This window comes from Moschus berezovskii, chromosome 22 (genome assembly GCF_049115385.1).
Source record: "Moschus berezovskii isolate FMDL1 chromosome 22, NW_MosBer_1.0, whole genome shotgun sequence".
Classification (NCBI taxonomy): domain Eukaryota; kingdom Metazoa; phylum Chordata; class Mammalia; order Artiodactyla; family Moschidae; genus Moschus; species Moschus berezovskii.
This window is the reverse complement of record NC_142481.1, coordinates 8,897,342-8,924,165: the sequence shown is the minus strand read 5'-3', so window position 1 is coordinate 8,924,165 and position 26,824 is coordinate 8,897,342. Positions and strand designations below refer to the sequence as shown.

General features: G+C 51.6%; 1 protein-coding gene across 2 annotated transcripts; it reads left to right on the top strand.

The window, feature by feature from the left end:
• The first annotated feature begins 1,423 nt into the window (after positions 1-1,423).
• On the top strand, positions 1,424-23,795 carry ZSWIM9 (zinc finger SWIM-type containing 9). Of its 2 annotated transcripts, none has more exons than XM_055411730.2 (4): positions 1,424-1,484; positions 2,601-2,880; positions 10,515-10,827; positions 21,171-23,795. In XM_055411730.2, the coding sequence occupies exons 2-4, from the start codon at positions 2,615-2,617 to the stop codon at positions 23,352-23,354; spliced, it is 2,763 nt and encodes a 920-aa protein (XP_055267705.2). In that variant the 5' UTR covers positions 1,424-1,484; positions 2,601-2,614; the 3' UTR covers positions 23,355-23,795. The 2 variants fall into 2 exon arrangements, with proteins under 2 accessions (XP_055267705.2, XP_055267707.2); XM_055411732.2 differs by having other exon boundaries at positions 1,447-1,488.
• Positions 23,796-26,824: the final 3,029 nt, after the last annotated feature.

Genomic DNA, 26,824 nt, shown 5'->3' with positions numbered 1-26,824 from the left:
TGACTCACTGGAAAAGACTCTGATGCTGGGAGGGATTGGGGGCAGGAGGAGAAGGGGACGACAGAGAATGAGATGGCTGGATGGCATCACCGACTCGATGGACATGAGTTTGAGTGAACTCCGGGAGTTGGTGATGGACAGGGAGGCCTGGCGTGCTGTGATTCATGGGGTCGCAAAGAGTCGAACACGACTGAGCGACTGAACTGAACTGAACGGACCGTAGGGATTTTCCTGGCAAGAATACTGGAGTGGATTGCTATGCCCTCCAACAGGGGATCGATCTTCCAGACCCAGTGATTGAAGCTGTGTCTTTCAAGTCACCTGCATTGCGGGCAGGTTCTTTACCACTAGCGTCACCTGAGTAGCCCACAATAAGCCCAGACCTTTCAGCTCCCCTCCCCTGAACCCCACACCTTCACGTCTCTTCCCTTGACTCCGCCCCCTCATCAGGCATACACAAGGCGAGACCTCTCCCCGTTCAGAAGATTCTCGACCTTTCAAAAGGCCTTTGCTTTAGGGCTACATCTTACCACTGACTCGCCCCGCCTCCCTACCCACCTCCTTCTCCCTGGGCTCTCCCCTTAAAGCTGACCTTTCTCCTTCAACCTTTCCCCGGCCCCGCCCACCATTAAACTTTACCCTAGACCCACCTCCTTCCAGGTGGGCCTGCCTGCCCGGCCCTTCCAACTTCCGGATGACCCCGCCCACCTACAGCCTTTCCCCGCCCCCTCATCCCTATATAACCACGCCCCTTTCAGGTAGTCCCGTCCCTCCAGGCCTCTCTTCAGATCCTGTCCTGGGCAGAGTTTTCGGTCTTAGTCTACCTTCTACCTGGTCCTGAACCTCTGACGGACGCCGTCCCACCCCCTCCGGCGGCCCGCAGACCGCGCACTCCCCTCCACAGCGCGCTCCCGGCCACCTCAGCCTGTCCCCGTGTCCTCTCCTTTACAGCCGACCTACTCGGCGAAAGCTGGAGCTCCGACTTGCCGACACGCGCGCTGTTCAGCAGCCCTGAAGCCCCGCAAGGGTGCTGCCACTCGCCTCGCGCCAGGGCCGCGCGCCGCTGTCCTGAGCGTCTCGCCCGGAACCGCCCGGCGCGACCCCGCAGTCCCAAATTCGCGCCACCGACTTCGCGCGCAGACTTCGGCGGGCGGGGGCGGGGCCGAGTCGAGGGGCGGGGCCGGACGACGTCCGAGCCGCTGTCTCGAGGAGGACGCTGGGAGTCGTAGTCTCCTGGTCGTGAGACTCCCTGGAAAGGGGATGAAGTGGGGCGAGCCCTCCCGCAGAGCACGCTGGGAAACAGCCCGAGCCACTGTTGCTCTGGATTGAGAAGTGACCAGCGGGAAAACAGAGATTCGGTGGGAGCCGCCGCGCGAGGCACGGCGGGAAGAGAGGCGGGAGGCCGCGCGGGGCATCCCGGGAGCAAGGGCCGGGCCGGGCCGCGGCGCGGGGCATTGTGGGAGGTGGACGCCGCTCCGGGGCGGGTAGGTGAGTGGGGAGGGGCGGGAAGGGTGCACATCTGGGGGAAGGGAGAGGCACAGCTGGGTGGGACAGCCCGGATGGGAGGTGCCGCGGCTGGCAGGGCTGGGAGGGGCTGTGGAGCCTGGAGCCGGCTGGGAGTGGCTCCAAGAGGGGGGGAGGCGCAGCTGGACGTGGGGGAGCATCTGGGGCGATGCAGCCCGTCTAACGACGACGGGCCGCATCTAGGGCGAGGGCGCGAATCTGGGGGAGGTGGACGGGGGAGGAGGGAGCCCCAGCTGGGCCGCGCGGCGCATCTGGGCAGATGGGGGCCGCAGATGAATATTGGTGACACTTTAGAGAATTGGCCATAAGTGAATGGGGCACACACCTGTACGCGAAGGGCCCATACTCGATGTGGGGAGGACGTCAGGATACGAGAGCATCTCTTGGAAGTAGGGGCACAGCTGCATGTGGCAACCCCTGGGGGCCCCATCTGGGAGAGGGGCAGCAGCCGCCTAGTATCTGAGACACATCTGGGGAGGAGAAAGCCACAGGTGCATGAAGAATAAGACTAGGGATGAGCGATCCATGACTGGAGGTGCGGAGCACATCCGGAGATCGAGCATCTTTAGATGGGCCCCGGGGGGGAGGGGTGTGGGTCGCAGCTGGATGTGGGTTACAGCCCCCGTATAGGCACATGAAAGAGGGCGTTCTAGATGAACGGAGGCCCTAGAGGTTACCTCCAAGTGCAGAAGGCACATCCGGAAGGGGAGGAAATCCTACCTGGAAGCTGGGAACACATTCGGGAAGGGATCCACGACTGAGTTTTAAGAGTCATATTTTGGGAGAGGGACCGCAACTGCACTAGGGATCACGTATGTCTATGGAGGAGAAGACCAGAACTGCAGTTAAAAGATCAGCCTGGCAGGTTCCAACTGTCCCAGGAATATAGCTGGGCGTGGGAGGAGGCCAAAGATGGGCTGGAGATTAACTGGTACACCCCGCTCCCCGCCCCCGGCCCCGGCCCCACCTGAAGAGTGGCGTCAGCTCTGAAGAGGCAGGCGGAGACTGGAGCAAGCGGGAGCCCTCCTCGGGAGAGGATGGATCTGATATCCAGGTGTCCTCCCCACCCCTCCCAGCCAGGCGCCCCAGGATGGAGCCTCCACCCGGCACAGCGGCGGGGCAGGAGGAGCAGGAGCTACGGGAGAGGGCGTTCTTCTCGTGGGCCGAGTTCAGTCGCTTCTTCGACGCGTGGTGCCAGCAGCGGCTGGCACTCTTCTTCGTCAAGAGCTCCATGCACCTGGCGCGCTGCCGCTGGGCCAGCGCGCCCCCGCTCTACACGCTCATCGACGTGCTCAAGTACAGCTACGTGCGGCTGGTGTGCAAGGACGTGCGCGCGCCCAGCCGGCCCGCCGTAGGGTGCGTGAGCAGGGCTGGGGGCTGGCGGGGGGTAGTGTGCGTCCCGGGGGAGGGGGAAGCAGCGAGCCTCACCCGGGAGACCGGGAGGAGAGAGATGTCAAGTGAAACCGCTAAACCTTGAAGAGAGACTAAAAGGGTCAAGGAGGGAAGTTTCCTGAGACAGAGGCAGTTTGCTGGAGGATGGAGAGCCACTTGCAAAGTGTGGCCTCCACTTAAGTGATTTTATAAGAGACCCGTAGAGAGGCACAGAGCGAGACAGACACACACACCCAAGAGACGTTAAAAAAGAAAATTCCAAAAACATGGAGACATGGCACCAAAAACACCAGCCAGCCAGAAAAACAGGTGTGAGCCAGATTTAGGACACCTACGAAGAGGCTAGCTGCAGAGAAAGCCACAGGACAAAAATAGCCAAAAAAAGACCCATGCATTCAGTAAATACAGTCCCCTGCCAGGAGCTAGGGATATTTCACTTAGGGGAGGTGGCGGGGTTAGCAAGACAGACAAATTCCCAGCCCTTCTGCTTTCAAAAGGGACAGAAGAGTGAGATGATATGAACAAGCTCACAGATAATAGATCCCTCTAACTGGAATGCTTCAGAGGGCTTGAGGGATCCAAGAGGGCTAGGAGACACAACCAAGTGGCCAAGGGTATTTTAACTGACCCTAATTTTAAACCCTGCACATTCCCCATACAATGTTGGGTTTCCAGCTTCCCTTGCAACTCGGGAGGAGGCTGAGACCTTGTTCCCGTGTGGCAGGCAACCACCCCAATCAGACAGGGCTTTGGCACTCAGGTTTGCCCCAGACCCCACCACTCTCTGCCACCTCCTTTGCCACTTCCTTTGTCTGGCCCCTGTCCGTGTATGAGTTGGAAACCCTTGGGTGGGGAGCCAGGGACAGAGGGGTTCGCTTAAGAACAGGCTCTGCCTGTAGGCTGCTTGAGACCGGCTCTACCACTTCCTGGATGGGTCTCTTTGGGCGGTGAACTTCACATCTCCAAGCCTCAGTTTTCTCATCTATGGAAAGGGCTGTTGTTAAGGTTACTGTGAGCAGAAAGGCGGCTTTCCAGTGCCTGGAACATGGGGCAGCTCAATACATAAGAACTGTCACAGGAGTCACGTGCACAGAGCAGGAAGCTGGCAGCCTGGGGCCCACCACGGCTCCACTCCTCATCAGCCCATGACGCTGAGCTCGTGACATCCCCTTTCTGGGCCTCAGTTACCTCCCTGGGAAAATGGGAGAAGTAATATATTAGCGTGCTTCCCAGTTGGCTCAGTGGTAAAGAATCCACTTGCAATGCAAGAGATACAGGAGACGCTGGTTCGATCCCTGGGTCAGGAAGATCCCCTGGAGGAGAGCAGGGCAACCCACTCCAGTATTCTTGCCTGGAGAATCCCATGGACAGAGGGACCCTGGAGGGCTACAGTCCACAGGGTCACAAAGAGTTGAAGATGACTGGAGCAACTTGGCACACATACACACACGATAGTATTAGTCAATAGGTTTTGTGAGGATTCAATGAGTGAACAGATTGAGATCATTCAGAAGGGGGCCCAGGTGATTGCTTAGTATCTACAGTTCTCACTCAGAGTTCATTAAGCATTTATTGTGAGGATTATAATTCTCAGTAGCTTACCCACTGCTTATTCTAGAAACAGACTTGGAGAGCTAGAAGTAGAACAGTATCAAACACTCATTATCACCCAGGTACCTAGAACATGAGAGCTTGTTGGGAGCTCAGGCCCAATCTGGAATCTCTCCTTGTTTTTGTTTTTTTCTCCTTGTTAACAGAACCCAATTCAAAACAACAGACACTTACTGAGCCCCTACCTCTTCATGTGAAGAGCATGAGTATTCATGTTCTTCACAGGGCGTGTGGAACCCAGAGAGCTGATGTCTGCCCTTGAGCAGCTCAGGATTCTAATGGAGGAGACAAAGGCCACCACCCCTCAAAGATGACCCAAAGTAACAAGGAAGATGGGCTTCTCTAGTGGCTCAGTGGTGAAAAATCCGCCTGCCAATGCTGAGACGCAGGTTCCATCCCTGGGTCAGGAGGATCCCCCAGGGAAGGAAATGGCAACCCACTCTAGTATTCTTGCCTGAGACTCCCATGGACAGAGAAGCCTGGCAGGCTACAGTCCATGGGATCACAAAAGAGTTGGAAATGACTTAGTGACCAAACAAAATGCCACCAACAACAACAAAAAAGAGAGAAAGATAGAGAAGGATAAAAGAGGAATGATCAGCTCTACAGAGAGTTCCCAGGGTAGATCGGGAAGGCTTCCTGGAAGAGGTGACCAGTAGGTGGTATTTTGTCTATATGTTTGTGTTATGTATGTATGTGACTTAACAAACACATGGCACATACTACATGCAGGCACTGTCCCTCTACACATTTCAGAGGGACCCAGGGGGCAGGAGGGATGGGAGGGAGTGATAGGCCAGCAAGGTGGTGAGGACTGTGCCTTGGGCTGGGCCTGGTGACTGGGTGGACAGTGGGATGGTGCCGGGATGCAGGGCCTGGGAGTGGAGGTGGTTGATGAACTGGTTGCTGAGGACATGAGGGCCCATCGCTTCTGAGCCCCTGTATTCCCTCCAGCTGCTCAGGCAGGGCCTCTCCAGTGTCACAGTCCAGGGACCAAGGACAGAGTCTGGGGAATTAGTTCATGAGAAAGGTCAGGAGACACGGCTGGAATGCTGGCAGGCCTAGACCTGCAGGGCTGAGTCTAAGAGCTGGGACTTCATCCTGGTGCTCCCTGGGGCTGTGAGCAGGGTCAGCTCCGGGGGCAGGAAGACCCTCGGGGGCCTGATAGGGGATGGACTAGAGCTGGGAAACCAGAGGCCAGAGAGGTGGCTGGGGCTGAGGGTCCAGGGAACACCCAGAAGGGCCATCTTTCTAGCCCTTCCTTTCCTGGAGGTTGCACTGCTGCTGCTGCTGCTAAGAACCCCAAATTGCCATTGGTGTTATCTCCCCCACTTTCCCCAGCTCTCACAGCACTCCCCTCTTTAGAACAGAATTCCCAACCTTTCCCAACACACACCAGCCTTTGAAAACACAAAGATCTTGAGAACCTGAAAGATCCAGAAGAGTTGTGTGAGTGGAGTGTAGAACACAGCAGCAATACTTTTCTTGACAGCAAGACTTGCAGGATCTTAGTTCCCCAACCAGGGATGGAACCTGCATCCTGGGCAGCAGAAGTGCAGAGTCCTAACCACTGGACCACCAGGGAAGTCCTAGGAAGGGTACTTTTAGAAGAAAAAAAAGATGTTTGAAAACAGCAGTTACTTTTTAATTAACTGTTTATTAGATGTCAGCACCCTTTCTCACCATATATTTTAATCATCTCACTGAATCCTCTCAACGACCCTGCAAGGTCAGTATTATTAGCAGTCCCTATTTCCAGATGAGAAAACTGAGGCACAGAGAGGTTAAAAGACTTTCCCAAAATAACACAGCTGCTAAGAGGGAAAACCAGAATTTAGACCCACACAATTTGACCACAAAACCCAGGCTTTTAGTTACCATCCTGTCTCCCTCTTTCTCCTCTCATCTTTATTTCAATCGTGGATCATTAATGTGAGTGTTCAATGTGCTAACACCCTAACGATATTTTAGTCCTAGGTACCGTGCATCTGTTCAAGAGATTTGTATTGAGCATCTACTATATGCAGGGTGTAAGTGTTTTAGGTGCTGTGATTTCAGTGGGTAGCATTCATTACAGATGTGCATCAGTCAAATCATCACACCAATAGTGTGATGGAATCTGCCCAGGGATGGTCAGGGAGGGCTTCCTGGAGGAGGTGGTGCTGGCTCTGAGTTGTGAAGGATGAGTAGGAGTTATCTAGATGAAAAGAAGGGAGAAGGATGTTGAAGAGGGAAAGAACTTATGGTAGGTTGGTTGCAATGGAAATGGGAGGGGAGTTAATGGTTTGGAGAGTTTAGAAGGTATGATAGGCAGGACTTGGTGGTGGGTGATTCTGGTGGGATGAGTAATAAGTGGTGTACCTGGGGTTCAGACAGTGGCAGATAGTCATTCACTCAGATATTTACTGAGCCCCTCCCAGGGGCTGGAGCCGTTCTAGGTGTTGAGGATCCAGCAGTAGACAAAACAGACAAATTCCTGCCCATGTGGAGTTGACAGTGAGAGGGGCTCGTGGTATTATTCCCCCAGTTAGATGGAGAGAAGTGCATGTTGAGGCTGCCATAGACCATTGTGTGACATACTGGGACCCCATAGAGGGCACATGCCATTCTCTGGTACGTCCATTCTTCTGGATGCAAGGCTTCCCCTGGAGTTGGGGTTTGTTCTAGGGGCTGAAACACCCAGGCCCAAAGAGGTCAGACCAGAGAGAAAGCCCATGAATTTTTCTAAACAAATGTACTGGGTAGAACCCCATGAACTTGTCATTTGGTTAGATCAGAAATGGCTGCATGTTGGAAATTCTTTTGAGATTCATCTGATACCATCGTGGCAGCTCCATTGTGCTGTGCTTAGTCACTCAGTCGTGTCTGACTCTTCGCGACCCCGTGGACTGTAGCCCACCAGACTCCTCTGTCCATGGGGATTCTCCAGGCAAGAATATTGGAATGAGTTGCCATGCCCTCCTCCAGAGGATCTTCCCAATCCAGGGATCAAACCCGGGTCTCCTACATTTTAGGCAGACTCTTCACCATTTGAGCCACTTCACATTTATATTTTATTTAGAACAATTTGTACATGGAAGATTTTTCTAAATTTTCATTCATTCTGTTACTTTAGGCAAAAAGTCTCAAACGCTTTTTGTGGATTTTTTAAATCTCTTTAAACTCTTGGGTTTTACTTTGTGCATAGAGGGAAAAAAAGAATTGCCTCTGATTTAACAGAGACAATTCCAAGTATTTAGACTGGAGATTTCTCGGTTGGATCCTGAGAAGGATCACCCTCCTCAAGGACTGTTTAGAAAGAATGTGGAAGCATTTAGGGGTTGGGGTATGCTACTGGCATTTACCACCTGGGAGCCTTCTTAACTCTACCAGACCCCAGATGGTCTATGTTAGAAGGGTTGGCAGACTAGGAGCCCTGGGGTCAAATGCAACCTGCAACTCATCATTGTAAATAAAGTTTTATTGACATACAGACACACCCATTCAGTACATATCATCCATGGCTGTGTCTATGGTATAGCAACAGGACCTGGTTTGCTGACCCCTGCTCTATAAACGTGAAGTCTACCAAAAACGCCAATCTCATCTCCCCATGGAGAAACACGGTCCCCCTTTCTGACAACAGATGTCAATTTAAATATTATCAGAGAAATATATACTCTGATTTTTTCTTTTTTTTTTGTACTCTGATTTTCTTTTCCCTTATTCTCTTTTTCACCATGCTGGATTTCATTCCCTAAGTTGATGCCAGGTGATGGGCCATGCCCTGCAGTTTAAAAACTACTGTCTGAGACAGGCTTTTGCTCGCGCACATAGAGATGTATAAGGGAGTGTTAGCTCATGTGTTGTCTGTAAGAAGGGAGAACTGGAGACATCCTAACAGTTGGCATAGTTGTGGAGTGGAATATTAGGCAGCAAATAATGAAACAGAAAAGTCCTGGAGACCTAACGAGTGAAAAAGCGAGCTCCGAACGGTTACACAGAGTGTGATGCTTGTGTTAGTTTCTAGTTGCTGCTGTAACAAATCACCACAAACATCGTGGCTCACCACACACATCATACGGATGCGTGATCTCACACTGCTGAAGGTCAGAAGTCCCATACGGGTCTCAGTGCACTAAATCAAGTTGTCTGCAGGGCTGTGTTTCTTCGGGAGGCTGCAGGAGAGAATCTGTTTTCCAGCTTCTGGAGCCCACCCCCATTCCTTGGTTTGCAGCCTCTTCCTCCATTTTCAAAGCCAACAGCATTGCAGCATCTTTCAACCTTTCTCTGACTTAGATGCTCCTCTTTCCTTTTTCCCCTTATTTAAGGACCCTTGTGATTCCACTGGGCCCGTCTGGATAACCTAGTATCATCTCCTCACCTCAAATCCGAATTTAATCATATTTGCAAAGTCTGTTTGCCCTGTACAATAACATTTGCAAAGCTCCTTCAGCTAAGATGTGACTATCCTTGTGTGCACATGGGCGTGCAAAGTTGCTTCAGTCATGTCTGACTCTTTGCGACCCTGTGGACCATAGCCCACCAGGCTCCTCTGTCCATGGGATTTCCCAGGCAAGAATACTGGAGTGGGTTGCCATTTCCTTCTCCAGGGGATCTTCCCGACCCAGGAATCAAATCCATGTGTCCCGCATTGCAGGCAGACTCTTTACCACTGAGCCAACAGGGAAGCCCATTTTATATATAGAAGTGTGTATATTTTAATCCCAAACTTCTAATTTATCCCACCGCCTTTCCCCTTTGGTAACCATAAGTTTGTTTTATACGTCTTTGGGTCTGTTTTGTGAGTAAGTTTATTTGTGTCATTTTTTTCAGTACCATGTATAAGCAGTGTCGTATATTTGTCTTTGACTTAACATCACTTAGTATGGTAGTCTGTAGATACATTCATATTGCTACAAATGGCATTATTTTATTTTTATGGCTGAGTAATATTCCACCATATCTGTATCTACATCTATATATAATATAGATATCTCACCATAAGGTTTTGTGTTCCTTTGATACCTAATCAGTTTGAGTGCCTTTTCATGTATACAAAGTTTTAAAACCTTGCCTGGAGAATCCCAGGGACGGGGGAGCCTGGTGGGCTTCCGTCTATGGGGTCACACAGAGTCGGATACGACTGAGGTGACTTAGCAGCAGCAACATAATTTCTATTGCTTATGAATACGTAAAAACACATGTGGGAATGCTCAGTACCCCCTTTTGGGAGTGGCTACCTCTGGGGACAAAGGGATGGAGAGGATTTAGTCGGGACAGAGTTCACAGAAGGCCTCAGCTTGCAATGTTGTTATTGCTAAGTCAGAAGCAGATACAGGAGCATATGAAACGTTTTATTTCTTCAAATTGATTAAGGTAAGTATGATAAACCATGCGTTCACTTTTAATAGAGCTGGGGGTGGTGGATACAGAATTCTAGCAAACATACAGCCCTCCCCCATGTTCCAGACACTGTTTTCCAGTACTTTCCAGGTAGCAGCCCCTTTAATCCTCACAACAACCCTATGAGAAATGTATGATGATTGTTACCTCCCTTTTTAAGAAGAAACTGAGGCCCGGAGACCTGAAGCAACCTGCCCAAGGTCACGCAGCCAGCATATTCTTAAGGCCCTCTACTCTTCTCTATGCTCAAAACAATTCTTTTTAAAACAATTTTATTGAAAGAGTTGGTTAACAATGTTGTGTCCGTTTCAGGTGTGCAGCAAAGCGACTCAGTTAAGACATATATTCTTTTTTTTAGATTCTTTTCCATTGTGGGTTATGACAGGGTATTGAGTATAGGTCCCTGCACTATACAGTAGGTCCTTGTTGGTTATCTAGTTTATATGTAGTAGTGTGTTTATTTTATTTTAGTAGTGTGAATGTTTTAGTCCGAAACTCATAATGAATGGATCCCTCCCCCTCCTTGAAACAATTCTTGAGAAGGCACAAGAGGGCGGACAGCGGGGTGATGTGACTGGCAGCCGTGATCCTTCCTTCCGCAGGCCCCCCCAGCCTGGCTGCCCGGCTTTCATCATCGTCAAGCTGAGCCCGCTGCGGGACCGCCTCGTGGTGACGGAGTGCCAGCTGACCCACTCGCACCCGGCCTGCCCGCTCGAGTTCGCCTACTACTTCCGCCCGGGCCACCTGCTGGCCAACGCCTGCCTACCTGTGCGCACCACCAACAAGATCTCCAAGCAGTTCGTGGCCCCGGCTGACGTGCGCCGCCTGCTCTCCTACTGCAAGGGCCGCGACCACGGCGTCCTGGACGCCCTGCACGTGCTCGAAGGGCTCTTCCGCACCGACCCCGAGGCCAAGGTGGGGTCTCGCGAGAAGCAGGCGGGGGCGGGGGGCGGGGAATGGGGGAGAGCCACGCCCAAGTCTCGCGGGTCTTTCATTCATTCATCTGTCCATCCTCCCGTTCATTCATTCTCTCATTCCTTTCCGCGTTCATTCAGCATTTATGGAGGCCTGCCATGGGGGTGAGAGGCGGCCGCTAGCAAGACACACACAGCCCCTCAGAGAACGCATCCTCTAGGGCCGCGCCCTGCCGTCGAACTTTCTGCCAGGATGGGAATGCCTTGTGATCCCACGCCACCCACTGTGGTAGCCCCGCAGCCACATGTGGTTGTTGGGTGCTTGTCATGTGGCCAGTCAGACTGAGGAACCCAATTTTTAAATATTACTTCGTTTTCACGAATTGAAATTTAAATAGCCACCTGTGGCCAGTGGCTACTGCTACCGTGCAGTGGTCGCGGGAGAAACCACAGACAGGCATGTCCAAATGTAATATCAGGTCAGTAGAGTTGGGGCTAGGTAGAAAAGTATCCAGACTGATGGACGATGCTATTAAAAAAATTTTTTTAACTGAACTACACAAATAGAAAATGCACAAATGATAAGTATGGAATTTGATGAGTGTTCACAAAGTAAAAACACCCCGGTCAACCAGATCAATCTTAGTAGGGAGGGTACGCCATGACATAATGAGATGAATGGGGGTTGGAGGGGTAGCGGGAAAATCCTAAAGGAGAATAGGGCAAGAGTGTGGACAGGGACCATTGTAAGGGTGCTATTTTAATGTGAGTGGTCAGGGAAGGCCTCTATGAGGACTTGATGGTGAAGCTGAGGAGACAGACTGGAGGGAGGGGACACACGCCCCCCCCCCCCCCCGCATCATGTTGTCTTCTAAAGGAAGTGGATTCCAGGCAAAGGGAACAGTCATTGCAGAGGCTCTGAGGTTGGGGGGAGATCCAGGTGCTGGAAGAACAGTGAGAATACTGCTCCTCTGTGAGGAATCTTTCTGCTGGTTTGATCTGACTTCAGAGCCAGGGAGGACTTGAAGGGAAAGAAGGACGGGAGGGAGGGAGGAGAGAAAGTTGGTTTCTCCTTCTGGCTGTGCTTTCATGCATGGAAGAGGTCCCAACTCAGGATAAAGATGAGGTGGGAACCTGTTACCAACTCCAAGCTCACTCTGCTCGCGGCACAAAAGGCCAGTAAATTCAAGGGCCGAAGTGTTGAAGGAAGGAATATGACTTTATGCAGAAAGCCAGTCTTTGGCAGACTAACGTCTCAAAATAACCATCTTCTTGTTGCCGGGAGGAAGCCAATTCTGACTCCATGTTGGAAACTGTTTCTTTGACTTGCTTTTATTATTATCATCGTACTCAATGGCTTGCCTGGAGGACTCTGCCCCTCTCCTTGACTGTAAACTAAAGTGCCTTTGTTCAACTTCTGGAGAGATAGTTTGTCCCTGCCCACCTGTGAATAGAAGAGATTAACACACCCCTTCTGAAGGTTGGATGTTCCTTGGAGGTGTTTTGCAAGACTGAAGTCGGTTTCACTTTACTTCCCCACTGCATCTCCCTCGCTATTCTGCCTTTTAACTTTAGTTCCTCATTGCCTCTTTCTCTCTGATCTATAAAACCCCAATAAGACGGTTGTTTTGAGGTGCTAGCCTGCCTTCTTCTTGGTCTGCCAGCTCCCCAATTAAACTCTCTTCCTTGCCTCAACACCTCAGCTTGCCTCTCGAATTCATTGGCCTGTTGTGCAGCAAGCAGACTGAGCTTGGACTCAGTAATATTCTCAGGGCCTGGATGCCCGGTTCTTTTATGGATAGGAGATGGAGGGAGGTGAGGAAACAAGTTTAAAAGACCATTTAATTCTTGGAAATACCTCCTAGAATGGCAAGTCTCAGGCAAGAGAATGTGTTAGTTTTTCTTTACAATCACTCATAGGTGGGTAGGGTCAGATTATCTCCTCGTGAGCTAAACAAAGGCACTTTAGCTTAAGGGTCAGACAGAGGGGCAGGGTTCTCTGAGGCAGGCCATCACGTATGATTATAACAACAAAAACAAAAAAACCAAGGGTTAAAGCCATAGAACGGAGAAGGCAATGGCAAGCCACTCCAGTACTCATGCCTGGAAAATCCCATGGATGGAGGAGCCTGGTGGGCTGCAGTCCATGGGGTCGCTAAGGGTCGGACACGACTGAGCGACTTCACTTTCACACATTGGAGAAGGAAATGGCAACCCACTCCGGTGTTCTTGCCTGGAGAATCCCAGGGATGGGGGAGCCTGGTGGGCTTCCGTCTATGGGGTCACACAGAGTCGGACACGACTGAAGTGACTTAGCAGCAAAGCCATAGAAACGGCAAGGAGACAAAATTAACCCTTCCCAGTAACAAACCCACTCTCTACAATCAAGTCCAAGCACTCTTCCCGTCTCCACCTCATGCCCAGTAACAAGCCCTCTTTCACACCAGCCCTCTATCCACCCATAATATTGGTGATTTCACTAACGTGTATCAGGCACTTCCTGTGTTCCGGGCACTACCCTAAATGCTTTATAAATGGTAATTTGTTTAAGATCTCACCGGCACACTACAAGGAAGAAGTCCACCATTCTCGTTTTCATTTTGCAAATAAGGAAACTGAAGCACAGAGAGGACAAGTAACTAGCTGGAGGTCACACAGCTACTTAGCAACAGGACTGGACTTCAGACCCACACAGTCTGGCTCCAAAGACATGCCCTTTACCACTCTGTATATTCCTCCGTTTGAAAATGAGGTTCCTGCCCCTCCTTGTCAATTCCAGCTCTTCCCTGGAAACACCCTGTGTAAGGTCACCCCTGCAAGAAGCATCGTGTTCATATTGCAAAGACTTCAAAGTCAGTGGGTCATCCTTTCAGCTCCCAGTTTGGAGGCTGTCATGAAATCCAGCCTAAACTGAGGTTGGTCCTGGGTCTGTGACTTGCCCTGCCTTGACTTTTTCAGGTGAAGTAGAGTTGACTTGCAGTGCTGTGTTAGTTTCAGGTGAGCAGCAAAGTGCTTTTTCCTTATAAGTTGTTACAAAATGTTGAGTTTCGTTCCCTGTGCTATACTCAACTTTGGTGCTTATCTGTTTCGTATATAGTAATGTGTATATGGTCCTGGAGGAGAGCATGGCAACCCACTCCAGTACTCTTGCCTGGAGAACCCCCATGGACAGAGGAGCCTGGTGGGCTACAGTTCACGGGGTCGCACAGAGTCAGACACGACTGAGCGACTAAGCGCCGCACAGTGTGTATATGTTCATCCCAAACTCTTAGTTTATCCCTCCCCCTGCTTTTCCCTTTGGTAACCAGAAATCTTTTTGTTTCTAAGTCTTTGAGTTTCTGTCTGTTTTGTGAATAAGTTCGTCTGTATACTTTTTTCAGATTCCACATATAAGCATTCATATGATATTTGTCTTCCTCTGTCTGGCTTTTGCTTCACTTAGGATGATAATCTCTAGGTCCATCCATGATGCGACAAATGGCATTACGTCCTTCTTTTTCATGGCTGAGAAGTATTCCAGTGTGAGTGTGTGTGTGTGTGTGTACGCTAAGTCACTTTGTTGTGTCCAACTCTTTCCCACCCTATGGACTATAGCCCACCAGGCTCCTCTGTTCATGGGATTCTCCAGGCAAGAATACTGGAGTGGGTTGCTGTGCCCTCCTCCAGGGGATCTTCCCAACCCAGGGATTGAACCTGGGTGTATTATGTATACCTGCATTGGCAGGCAGGCTCTTTACCACTAGTGCCACCTGGGGAGCCCATTACATACATACACACACACACACACACACACACACACACACACACACCACATCTTCTTTATCCATTCATCTTCTGTCCAGGGACATTTAGGTTGCTTCCATGTCTTGGCTCTTATGAATAGTGCCACTGTGAACATAAGAGTACATGTATCTCTTCAAATTAAGAGTTTTCTTTGGATATATGCCCAGGAGTGGGATTGCAGGATTATATGTTGACTTGCCTTAATACTTTTGAAAGAAATGAAGAAGTTCTAGAAAACAAGACACGGACTAGTGAAAGGGCTCTTCCTTTATAAAAAAAATTTAAATACTGGTGTTTTGAATATGTAAGACATTCACATGGTCCTAAACCCAAAACGTACAAAGGGTATGTAGAGACAAGTCCCCTTGTCATATCCTGTCTCTCAGGGCTCCTCCTCAGAGGCTACTGGAGTATTCAGTGGCTTATCCATCATTTATATCTTTCTGTTTTATAGCCCAGCGCTGTCCAGCAGAACTTTCTGTGATGCTAGAAATGATTTGTGTCTTGCTGTCCAGTAGGCTAGCTCATGTGGCTATTGAGTGCTTGAAATATGGAAATATGGCCAGTCTGACTGAGGAACTGAATTCTTTTATTTGGCTGTGCTCTGCCGGATTTTTAAGTTGTGACTTGCAGGACCTTAGTTCCTCGACCAAGGAACCAACCCATGCCCCACCGGAGTGGAAGTGTGGAGTCTTAACCACTGGGCTGCCAGGGAATTCCCTGAATTCTTCACTGAATTACATGAACTGAAACTTCAGTAGCCCCATGCGGCTAGTGGCTTCTGTACTGAACGGCGCAGCTCTCTGCGCAGATAATATTTGCATGTGTTTATTTTTTATCTTCTTTCCCCTCCCCCCTCCCCCAGCAAGGCAGCATATCACACCCACTTTTCTGCATCTGCATCTTACTTTGTATGCTGGGACCTGCCAGATGTTAGCATCTTTTGTTCTTCCTCTGGGGCCGCTCAAATCCCCCTGAGAAAACTCCAACCACTTGGCTGGCTGGCGGGTAAAAAAGGAGAAGCATAGGCTTATCGAGCCATTTCACCGAGGGTGTCCCAGAGCCCTGTCTGAATCTGGGGCTCGTGTACCCGCTGGAGTGTGGTTAACTTGCTCTCTCATGGCTCAGTCTCAGCCTTTCTGCCTCTTGTTGGCTCCCAGAGCGAATCTTCTCTGTGTCCTGTTTTTTCCATCAGGCTAGTCATTTGCAGGGTGATATAGTAACAGCTAGAAATTTGCTTTTATCTGTGTGGACGTACACTAAAAACGTGATCCACATTCTAGCTGTACCATTTCCTGGCTGGAGAACATCCAGTAAGTTGTGAACATAAGTTATTAATGCATAACCTCTTTGGACCTTGGTTTGTTCATCTGTAGAATGGAGATAGTCAAAGATACTACTTCATAGGGTTTGGGGGTTTCCCTGGTGGCTCAGATCGTAAAGAATCCACCTGCAATGCGGGAGACCTGGGTTCGATCCCCGGGTCAGGAAGATTGGCCTGGAGAAGGGCATGGCTACCCACTCCAGTATTCTTGCCTGGAGAATTGCATGGACAGAGGAGCCTGGCAGCCTATAGCCCATGGGGTCGAAAAGAGTCACACATGACTGAGCGACTTCACTTTCATAGGGTTTGCTGCTGCTACTGCTGCTAAGTCACTTCAGTCGTGTCCGACTCTGTGTGACCCCATAAACGGAAGCCCACCAGGCTCTCCCGACCCTGGGATTCTCCAGGCAAGAACACTGGAGTGGGTTGCCATTTCCTTCTCCATCATAGGGTTTAGGGTTGTTGTTTTTGTAGGGGTGTGTGTGTGTGTGTGTGTGTGTGTGGTGTAAGGAAGTTGGAAGCTCTATGTGATTTGGCTATTTAGCTATTATTTTTATTCCTTCACTTTTTTTTGGGGGGGTGGGGACAGTCTGGACACTGTCCACATGTTATTCTGTTATTCTGTACATGTGAAAAAGGAGGCTGTGTGCCTGAATACAGGAAGATGTGTGGGTGGGGAGGGTTAAGTGGTATGGTTTCCGATATTCACATCACATTCTGATGTGGAATCTGGTCTATGGATGTTGCATCCCAGGGCCACCGATCTGTGTGTCTGAGATGGTACCCATGCTCATTCGCAACCTCCAAGCTCTCCTCCCCCAGCCGCTCCATTCCCGCTTGTGCTCCACCATCCACTGTGCACCTCAACCTGGAAGCCTGGGAGGCAGGCCCGATCATTTGTGAAGAGTCTAGTGGTCAGAAGCATGGACCCTGGGCCCAAAGTGCCTGAGTTCAAATCCTCGCTCTGCTGCTTACTACCTGCATGACCCCAGACAAGCAACTGAACCGCTCTGTGCCTCAGTTTCCCCTGTGAGAAATGAGATGGTAATAACAGGCCCTGTTGTTCAGGATTGTTGTGAGGTTTGAAAGAGTTAATGCATCAGAACTGTGGAGATAGTTCTTCCCAGCACTTTGCATGTGTGTGTTAAGTCACTTCTCTTCAGTCGTGTCCGACTCTTTGCCACCCCACAGACTGGTAGCCCTCCAGGCTTCACTATTCATGGGATTCTCCAGGCAAGAATACTGGAGCAGGTTGCCGTGCCCTCCTCTAGGGGATCTTCCCAACCCAGGGATCTAACCCAGGTTTCATGCATTGCAAGAGGATTCTTTACCATCTGAGCCATCCAGGAAGCCCGTGCTATACAGTAGGACCTTGTCATTTATCCTTTTTTTTTTCTTTTTTTTGAGATGTAATTGACATATAACATTCTGTTAGTTTCAGGTATACAACATAAGGGTTTTTTAAAATATTTACTTATTTTTATTTATTTACTTGGCTGTGTCTGGTCTTAGCTGTGGCACGCAAGATCTTCCGATGGGCACAATCACTCTCTAGCTGTGGCGCCCAGACTCCAGAGCGTGTCGGGCTCAGAAGTTGCAGCGCTGGGCTTAGTTGCTCCATGACATGTGCAATCTTAGTTCCCCAATTAGGGGAACCTGCATCCCCTTCATTGCAAGGTGGGTTCTTAACCCCTGGACCACCAGGGAAGTCCCCATGAGGGTTTTGATATTTGTATGTATTGTGAAATGATCACCTCAGTAAGTCTAGTTAGCATCCGACGACTTTTATCTTTACATTGGTTTCTACACCAGCTCCATCGAATAGGACTCTCTGTGTTGATGGAAATGTCCCGTCTGCCCCAACCCACAGAGTAGACATTAACCTCGCACAGCTGTTGAGCAGTGAAATATGACCGGTGAGACTGAGCGAGTGAATTTTTACATCTTTTTAAGTCTTCATTTAAATGTAAATTGCTACTGTATTGAACAGAGCTGTCCTAGATGGAAACATCTGCTAAGATAAATTAAATCATAAAGTAATCGTAGGTATAAAAATTAATGATGGTTGAAAAAAGTGATTGTGGTGCTGTAACTGATTCAGTGGTAAGCCAATACTAGGCTTTTCCATAAAATGTATCGAATGCCTCTATGCCTTAAGATGCTGAATGTATAATTTTAGGGTGGGGAAGGCAATTTCTGTGTTCTTTTTGGACTCTGCTAGGTATTTTTTTTAATATAATTTTTTGTTGTTGTTATTGTTTTGGTGTTTGTTTGTTTGTTTTTTCTTTTACTTTGAAAGTGGAGATCTGTGCATTGCTTTTTAACCCGTTTTGAGAGATGAGGTCAGATTATGGCAGAATAATTTGTGGAGAGATCCATGCTTAAATCATATTCCAACCCTGATTCTTCAGCTATGGGTCAGCTCTGCAGGGCCTGGCTGAAATAGCCTAGCTGCCTGCCAGGTAGAAGGGACCTAAGCTCATTGCCACTAATCTCCCTACCCCATTAAGTGACTTTTGTGCAAAAATAATGAGGCCAGAGTAGCTGAGGCCAAGGCAGACGAGAGGGACAGGAGATGAGGTCCAAGGGCCCGATCATCCAGGTGGATAGCTGTGGGATGAACTCTGGATTTGACTTGAAGTGTGATCGGAATTTCTGGGAAAGGTTTTCAAGCAGAGAAGGGGGTGATCTGATCTTAAAAATGCCCCCTGGCAGCTCTGTGGGGGACTGGGAGAGACAGGGAGCCCAGTGGAAGTGGCTGCAATAATCCAGGTGGGAGATGGTGATGGTTCTGACCAGTGGCCATAAGGGTGGGGAGATGGGGTCAGATTCTGGACTTAATTTGAAGGTTGCTGCTAGAACTTGGGGATGGGTCAGATTTTTAAAAATATTGCGCCAGGTCTTGGTTGCAGCATGCAGAAGAATCTTTAGTTGCAGCATGTGAATTCTTAGTTGCAACACGTGGGATCCACTTCCCTGACCAGGGATCGAACCCATGCCCCCTGCATTGGGAGCGAGGAGTCTTAGTCACTGGGCCCCCAGGGAAGTCCCTAGGGGATGAATTGCATCTGGAGGGTGAAGAAACAGAGGAGCTAAGAGTCAGTCTTGAGTGCTGGGGACTGAGCTATAAAGTGGATGGTGGATTCAAAACCAGCATTCCCTGAACTTCCACTCCAGAGATACTGGCAATCGCTACACACTCATGCATTCGTCCACTCACTCACTCGGGGTGTACTGAGCTGTGGCTCAGGCCAGGTGCCATTCAAAGCACCAGGGGCTGCAAAAGTGAAGTGAAACGGTATCCTTGTGATGCTGACATCCTAGGGAGGGCAAACAGGCAATAAAAGAAACAGCAAATAAAAATGTAACACTCTTCAGGGGGTAAGTGCCATGGCCAGAAGTGGCTAGAAAGAGATGGATGTTCTCTTAGATGGGGTGGTCAGAGAAGACCTTTGTGAGCACCTGGTCTTTAAGCATGGATGATAGTTATGATAATAAGAAACACTTCAAGAGCACTTACTGGTTATTGAGTGAATATTGTTGAATAATACTGATATTATTTGTCAGTGCTGTGTGCGTGCATGCTCAGTCACTAAGTCATGTCCGAATCTTTGTGAGCCCATGGACTACTGGCCGGCCTCCTCTGCCCATGCGATTTCCCAGGAAAGAATACTGGAGTGAGTTGCCATTTCCTTCTCCAGTGGATCTTCCTGACTCAGGGATTGAACCTGGGTCTTCTGCATTGGCAGGCAGATTCTTTACCAAGCCATGGGAAACCCATTTGTGCCCTGCGATGTTCTAAATACTTCCATTCATTTCATCTGCCCAGTCACACTCTCATCATCATCATTTTGCAAATGATAGAGGTCAGGGAAGTGGCCAGAAGCTACACACAGCCAGGAAGTGGGGGCTCCAGGGTCTCAGCTCAGGCCATCTGGCTCCAGACGCTATGCTAAACCTGAGTATCCATGCATGAAGGAATGACTCTTCATTTCCCAGAAGGGGGAATTGGGAAACGAGGAGGTTAAGGAAGAAGCTGAGGCACAGAGAGACTAAGTCACAAGGTTAGAAAGTGGTGGTGCAGGGACTCAAAGCCAGGCAAACTGGCTCCACAGTCTATGCCCTTGAGTTCTAGACCAGTGGCTCTCAGACTTCAGCATGCATAGGAACCCTGGGTGCGTGCATGCGTGCTCAGTTGCTTCAGTCATGTCCGACTCTTTGTGACCCCATGGATTGTAGCCCACCAGGCTCCTCTGTCCATGGGATTCTCCAGGCAAGAATACTGGAGTGGGTTGCCATGCCCTCCTCCAGGGGATCTTCCCAACCCAGGGATCAAACTCACGTGTCCTGCATTGCAAGCATATTCTTAGCCACCAGGGAAGCCCTGGGAACACTGGGAGAGCTTGTCAAGGCAGATTTCTGGGCCCCTCGCCCTGAACTTCTGACTCAGCAGGGCTGCAGAGGGCCTGGGAATATGCATTTCTGTCAAGGAGCCAATAGGTGATGCTGATGCTGCTGGTCCAGGACTTACACTTTGAGAACCACTACCCTAGACTGCCTTTGAGTGTAGGAAGGAATGAATACGCAGTTTCTAGTAGGGGGAACTGAGGTTCAGAGACACCGTCTAGTAGGCAAAAACCACACAGCTCTTAGATGGTAATGCCAGCATCCATCGCAAACCCAGGCAATCTGGCCTGCGTGCTCAGTGTCTCAATCATGTCCCGCTCTGTGCGACCCCACGGACCGTAGCCGCCAGGCTCCTCTGTCCATGGAATTTTCCAGGCAAGAATACTGGAGTGGTTTGCCATTTCCTACTCCAGGGGCTCTTCCCCAGCCAGGGATTGAACCCTCATTTCTTGTGTTTCCTGCACTGCCAGGCGGGTTCTTTACCACGGCTCCACCTGGGAAGCCCCCTGACAATCTGGAGTCGGGTTTTAAACCATTCCCCTGCACTGCCTCCTGCTGATCAAAGGGGTAAATGCAGGCACTAATGAATGAATGGTTGGATAGCATCACAGACTCAACGGACATGAGTTTGAGCCAACTCCGGGAAATAGTGAAGGACAGGGAAGTCCATGGGGTCGCAAAGAATGGGACACGACTTGGCCACTGAACAAGAACAGCAACAATGAATGAATGAATGGAGTTCCAGTTCCCGCCGAGGGGGAAATCGTGGGCAGGGCAATGACCCCTGCGCCTCTTGACAGCTCTCCCTGCCTCTCCGCCCCCGCCCGCAGGTGAAGCTGGTGTTCGTGGAGGACCAGGCGGTGGTGGAGACCGTGTTCTTCCTGACGTCACGCACCCGGGCGCTGCTGAGGCGCTTCCCACGCATGCTTCTGGTGGACCGGCTGCCGGGGCTGCAGGGCACACTGGATCTGCTGGCGGTGCTGTGCGTGGACGGCGCGGGCCGCGCCCGTCAGGCCGCCTGCTGCGTGGCGCGCCCGGGCACGCCGAGCCTGCTGCGCTTCGCGCTGGCCTCGTTGCTGCAGAGCGCGCCGGATGTCAAGGGCCGCGTGCGCTGCCTGACCGCCGGGCCCGAGGTGGCTGCGCAGCTGCCCGCCGTGCGCCAGCTCCTGCCCGGCGCGCGCGTCCAGATCTGCAGGGCGCAGGGCCTGGAGACGCTCTTCAGCAAGGCGCAGGAGCTGGGCGGCGCCGGCCGCGAGGACCCGGGTCTGTGGCCCCGCCTGTGTCGCCTGGCGGGCGCGTCGTCCCCCGCCGCCTACGCCGAGGCCCTGGCTGAGCTGCGGGCCCACGGCCCGGCCGCCTTCGTCGATTACTTTGAGCGCAACTGGGCGCCACGTCGGGACATGTGGGTGCGCTTCCGCGCCTTCGAAGCGGCCCGCGACCTGGACGCGTGCGCCTTGGTGCGCGGCCACCGCCGGCGTTTACTGCGCCGCCTGAGCCCCTCGCGCAGCGTGGCGCAGTGCCTGCGCGATTTGGTGGCCATGCAGTGGGCCGACGCAGCTGGGGAGGCGGCGCCCGACGTCTCCGACGACGAGGGCCCTTGGCTGGAGGGGGAGCCAGGGACGGGAGCCCAGGTGGAGAACCAGAGATTGAAGGGCCTAGAAACCGGAGACTGGGGAGGGGCGCGGAAGGAGGGAAGTTTTTGGAGAGAAGCCCAGTTGGATAAAGAATGGGCCCGAGGGCTGGAGACCAGAGACCGGGGAGGGGCTCAGGTGGAAAGTGAGAAGGGGAGAGGGTTGCAAATCCGAGACTGGAGAGGGGTCCAGTTGGAAAACCAGGTGAGAGGGCTAGAGGGGAGTGTCTGGAGAGGGTCCCAGTTGGAGAAGGAGCGCTTGAGAGCGCCCGAGATCCGAGACTGGAGGGGGGGCCCGTTGGAGGGTGAGAAAGACTGGGGACTGGAAGGTTATATCTGGAGGGGGGCCCAGGTGGAGGACCAGAGGTTGAGAGGACTGGAAGGGTATACCTGGAGGCTGGCGCAGCTGGAGGATCGGAGGGTTAGGGTGCTGGAGACCGCAGACGGGAGGGGGACCCAGTCTGATTGCGAGAGGGCCAGGAGTCACGATGGGAGCTCCTGGAGGGGACCCAAGCTGCACGATGAGCGGGCAAGTGGCCTGAAAACCAGGGACTGGAAGGGGCCGCATTTGGAAGCCGAGAAGGAGAGGGGGCTGGAGGTCAGAAACTGGAGGGGGTTCCCTGTGGAGAAGGCCCTGGAACTGGTCCCCGAGAATGGAGAGCCCAGGGGGGCCCCATGGGGAGATGGGAGGCAGAGAGGGCCAGAGACTAGAGAAGAGGGAGGAGCGAGGTTGGGTGTCAGAAGGAGGAGGGGCCTGGAGGATGTCGTTCTGATCCAGCTGGGGGCCCCGAGGGTGGCAGGCCTGGAGAATGGAGACGGAGGGGGTGCCCAGCCTGGCAGCCCCAAGGGCAGAGGCGTGCAGGGCAGGGAGTGTGGCGACCCAGGAGGGGGCTGTCTAGGGCTGGGGGATGGAGTCACGTGCAGCAGCCCCGGGGGGACCGTGTCGGAGGGTGACCCAGAGCGGGCAAGAAGGAGGAGGTACCCAGCCCCCGGGGAGAGCGTGCAGGAAGGAAGTGGAAGAGAAGGCCCAAGGGAACCAAAGAGGCCGTCCTGCCCCTCAGGGGACGAGGAGGTGGACTGGGAGCCGCTGGCCAAGTTCCGAGCAGCCTGCGGGCCAGAACTGGCGGAGCTGGTGGCCGAAGAGCTGGCCTTCGCCCGGCAGCACGGGACCCGCGGTTTCCACTGGACCGGGGCTGGCTTCGCCCTGCAGGACGGCACCTCGGACTTCTTCCTGGACGGAGCGCTAACGCGCTGCACCTGCTCCATCCACGCGGCGCGCCGCCTGCCCTGCCGCCACGTGTTCGCTGCGCGCCTCCTCACCGGGGCAGCCTTATTCCACATGGACCTGCTCAGGGATTGCTGGGGGAGGGCCCCCGAGCCCTGAGCCTGCCGGCGCCTGCCCGTGACCCTCCACGGTGGGGGCGGGAGGGCACGCTTCGATCCCAAAGATAACAGGGCTGAGGCCAAGAGGGTCACCCCATTCTGTCCCCGGCCACCTCCTGGGGTACCCAGGGGCCCCATCTTGGCAGCTGGCCTCTCTGGATCCGAGGGGGAGCCGACAGTGTGGTCTCTGAGGTCCCGTGGCAGATGGTGGTGGCCAAGGGATTCTCCCTCGGAGAGGAAAGTTGGGGTGAGAGTGTAGACAGGGTCAGGTCGGGACAGGAGAAGGAAGGGGATAGAGCTGGGGGAGGGGAGGACACCAGGATGTGGGGAGAGCCTGGCAGGAGGAGGGAGAAAAGCAAAGGGGAATGAAGGCGAGGGGAGGGGAGGCGGGACAAAGGAGACACAGATATGGAGGAGCGAGGCGAGGAAAGAGGCAGAAATGAGAAGAAATGGAGACAAGCAGGAGGAGGGCGAAGAGGGCGGGGGAGGGGAGGAGCAGATGAGGATGAAGCAGAGGGAAGGGGAAAGGAACGGGCAAAAGAAAGGGAGGGGAGAAAAGAAACGGGAGGGGGTTGATTTGGGGGTTTCTCTGAGGCCTGGAGTCTTGGATCGCTTTCGCCTACTGGTTGGTCATTCCCAGAAGAAACAGAATAAGAGGGGGACCCTGGGGGACTGATGGGATGGGCTGGGGGCTCTCCAGCGGGGGAGGGGAACCGTCTGGACTCTGGCTCTTCAAGATTGGAATAAAACAGTACTATTTTGGTTTTCGTGCTGAGTTCTTGGCTTGTTGGCAGTGGGTGGGAGAACAGTTGAAAGGGTCCAGCGTTCCTCCTTTTTTTTTTTTCTATCAACAGGCCCTACAGGGGCTTGATGGAATGTGGGGACCCAAAATGAATCCATCTCCATGGCAGCTCAGGCCCCATCCTCCCTTGCCTGGACCAGTATGCCATGGGGACAGCTTGCCAACATCTGTGGATGCTTTGCTCCAATGACTAGTTCATGCCAATGATTGGTTTAAGATGGGGTGTGTGGCCTGATCCAGGCCAGTAGGTCTGCTTAGGGCAGGAGACTTCTAAAAGTTCTCTCAATCCTAAGGAGAAGCCCCAGAATGCGATAGTTCGGCCTAGAGCTGCTTGCAAGTCTCTTAATAAAACGTGAGAATGGAGTATGTTATTGAGGACGACAGAGCTAAGACAGGAAGAAAAGCTGGGGAATTCCCTGGTAGTCCAGTGGTTAGGACTGCATTCTCACTACCGAGAGCCTGGATTCAATCCCTGGTCAGGGATCTAAAATCCCATAAACTGTGTGGCCAAAAGGAAAGAAAGAAAAAAAAACCTGTGTCTGAAGTCTGCCTACTGGGGAGCTTCCTAAGTAGGATAAAAATAAGTTAATACTTAATGGCAGTTGGAATTGGGTTTCTGTTATTGTAGGTGGTGTGGGGGACTGAATTCTCCTGCAGGTGATAGAAATCCAGGCAGAAATAGCGCAGTGCTTCTCAAATTTTATGAATGGATAAATCACCAGTCAGTCTGAAATGGGGCCCAATATTTTATCACTGTTGTCATTTAGTCATGTCTGACTCTTTCAACACCCCATGGACTGTAGCCGGCCAGGCTCATCTGTCCACTGGATTTCCCAGGCAAGAATACTGGAGTGGGTTGCCATTTCCTTCTCCAGGGGATCTTCCCAACCCAGGGAGGGAACTGGCATCTCCTGCATTGGCAGGCAGAATCTTTACCACTGAGCCACCAGGGAAGCCCCCAAGATTGTATAAGATTCTCCAATGATGGGGTTACTGCTGGACGGTGGAGCACACTTTGAGTAGCAACAAAGGAGCTTGATGTGGCCCAGCCATTCACCTCACTGGGAAATCAGAGGCTTCAAGTACAGCCGAATCCAGGAGCTCAAATAACGTCAGGTTTGTCCCCTGTGCTTCTGCCTTTTGTGTATGGTTTCTTTCGAAAGAAGGCTGTCTCCTTTCGCTGAGAAAACTAATGACTTGGAGCCCTAATCTCATATCCTCAGATTTTGATCCCCACAGAACTTTCCATCAGCATCCCTGTATCAAGTCTCAAAGAAGAAACTGACTGGATGTACTAAGTGTATCAGCATCAGTCACCTATGGTTCCGTTAATGCTGTGTAACAACCACGACACTTCAAAGCTATTTAATGATAAGCACTGATTGTTTTTGTCTTTCACTGTCTCTTGTTTATGTGTTGCTCAAACTTGAGCAAGCCTCAGGAAATTGATTACCCAGAGACCTTGTTAATTCGTAGACATCACCCTGAATTTCTGATTGAGTCGGTCTGAGGTAGGGCCTGAGAATTTACATGTCTAATGTTGCTGATGCATCTGGTTTATGTTCGGAGAATCACTGCTCTGATGAGTCAGTCTGGACATCTGCCTATTCCTATAATAGGACGACGGGGCAGACAGAATGTACAGGATCACAAAGAGTGAGGAGTCTGGGGGATTTTTATATTTATTATTTATTTGGCTGCACTGGGTCTTCGTTGCAGCATGTGGGATCCAGGTCAGGGATTGAACCCAGGTCCCCTGCATTGGGAGCATGGAGTCTTAGCCACTGGACCACCAGGGAAGTTCCAAAGAGGGAGGGTTGTTCAAGAAAGGAGGCAGAAAAAAAAAAAAAAAAAGGAGGCAGGAGGAATTCTGAGCAGGCAAACCCCAACGCAGTCCAGTGCACATCAATGTCCCAAACCTCCCCACTTAACTGTTTTATACTTAGATTCTTGGATGTGGGTTAGGGAGAGTCCTAGAGGGGAAAGAGCTCAGCTGTACTATAAATTGAAGAAGGGCTAGTAGAAGAGGGTCAGGGTACGAGAAAAGGAGAGATGTGGATAGTGACATCAGGCCCTTAAACACACAGGAGGAACAGGAGATGAGTCTTTATTCTGGGAGCAGTGGGAAGCCATCAGTTTCTCATGTGGGGTGGGGGGGCTCCCTGGTGGTCCAGTTATTAAGAATCTGCTTTGCAATGCAGGGATGTGGGTTCCACCCCTGTTTGGGGAACTAAGATCCCACATGCCGAGGAGAAGCTAAGCCCACACACCACAACTACTAAAGCCCAGACACCACAACTAAAGTCAGTGCCCTGCAGTGAAAGATCCCACGTGACACAAGGAAGATCCCTTAAGCAGCAACCAAGACCTGATGCAGCAAAATAAATTAATTTTTAAAAAGAGATGGGGTAAAATCTTACAAAAAAGCTTTTCTTCACACAAGGGCATGGCTCGATGGGGCTCCCCTGGTGGTTCAGGCAGTAAAGAATCTGCCTGCGATGCAGAAGATCCAGGTTCGATCCCTGGGTTGGGAAGATCCCCTTGGAGAAGGGAATGGCAATCCACTCCAGTATTCTTGTCTGGAGAATTCCACGGACAGAGGAGCCTGGTGGGCTACAATCCACGGGGTCGCAAAGAATCGGACACGCCTGAGTGAATGACACACACAC

What these genes read in the sequence shown, in the direction of transcription:
- ZSWIM9 (XM_055411730.2), top strand. Translation starts at nt 2,615, where the DNA reads ATGGAGCCTCCACCCGGCACAGCGGCGGGGCAGGAGGAGCAGGAGCTA. An exon ending in CCCAGCCGGCCCGCCGTAGG is followed by an intron (nt 2,881 to 10,514) that starts GTGCGTGAGCAG and finishes TTCCTTCCGCAG; the next exon opens with GCCCCCCCAGCCTGGCTGCC. An exon ending in GCACCGACCCCGAGGCCAAG is followed by an intron (nt 10,828 to 21,170) that starts GTGGGGTCTCGC and finishes CCCCGCCCGCAG; the next exon opens with GTGAAGCTGGTGTTCGTGGA.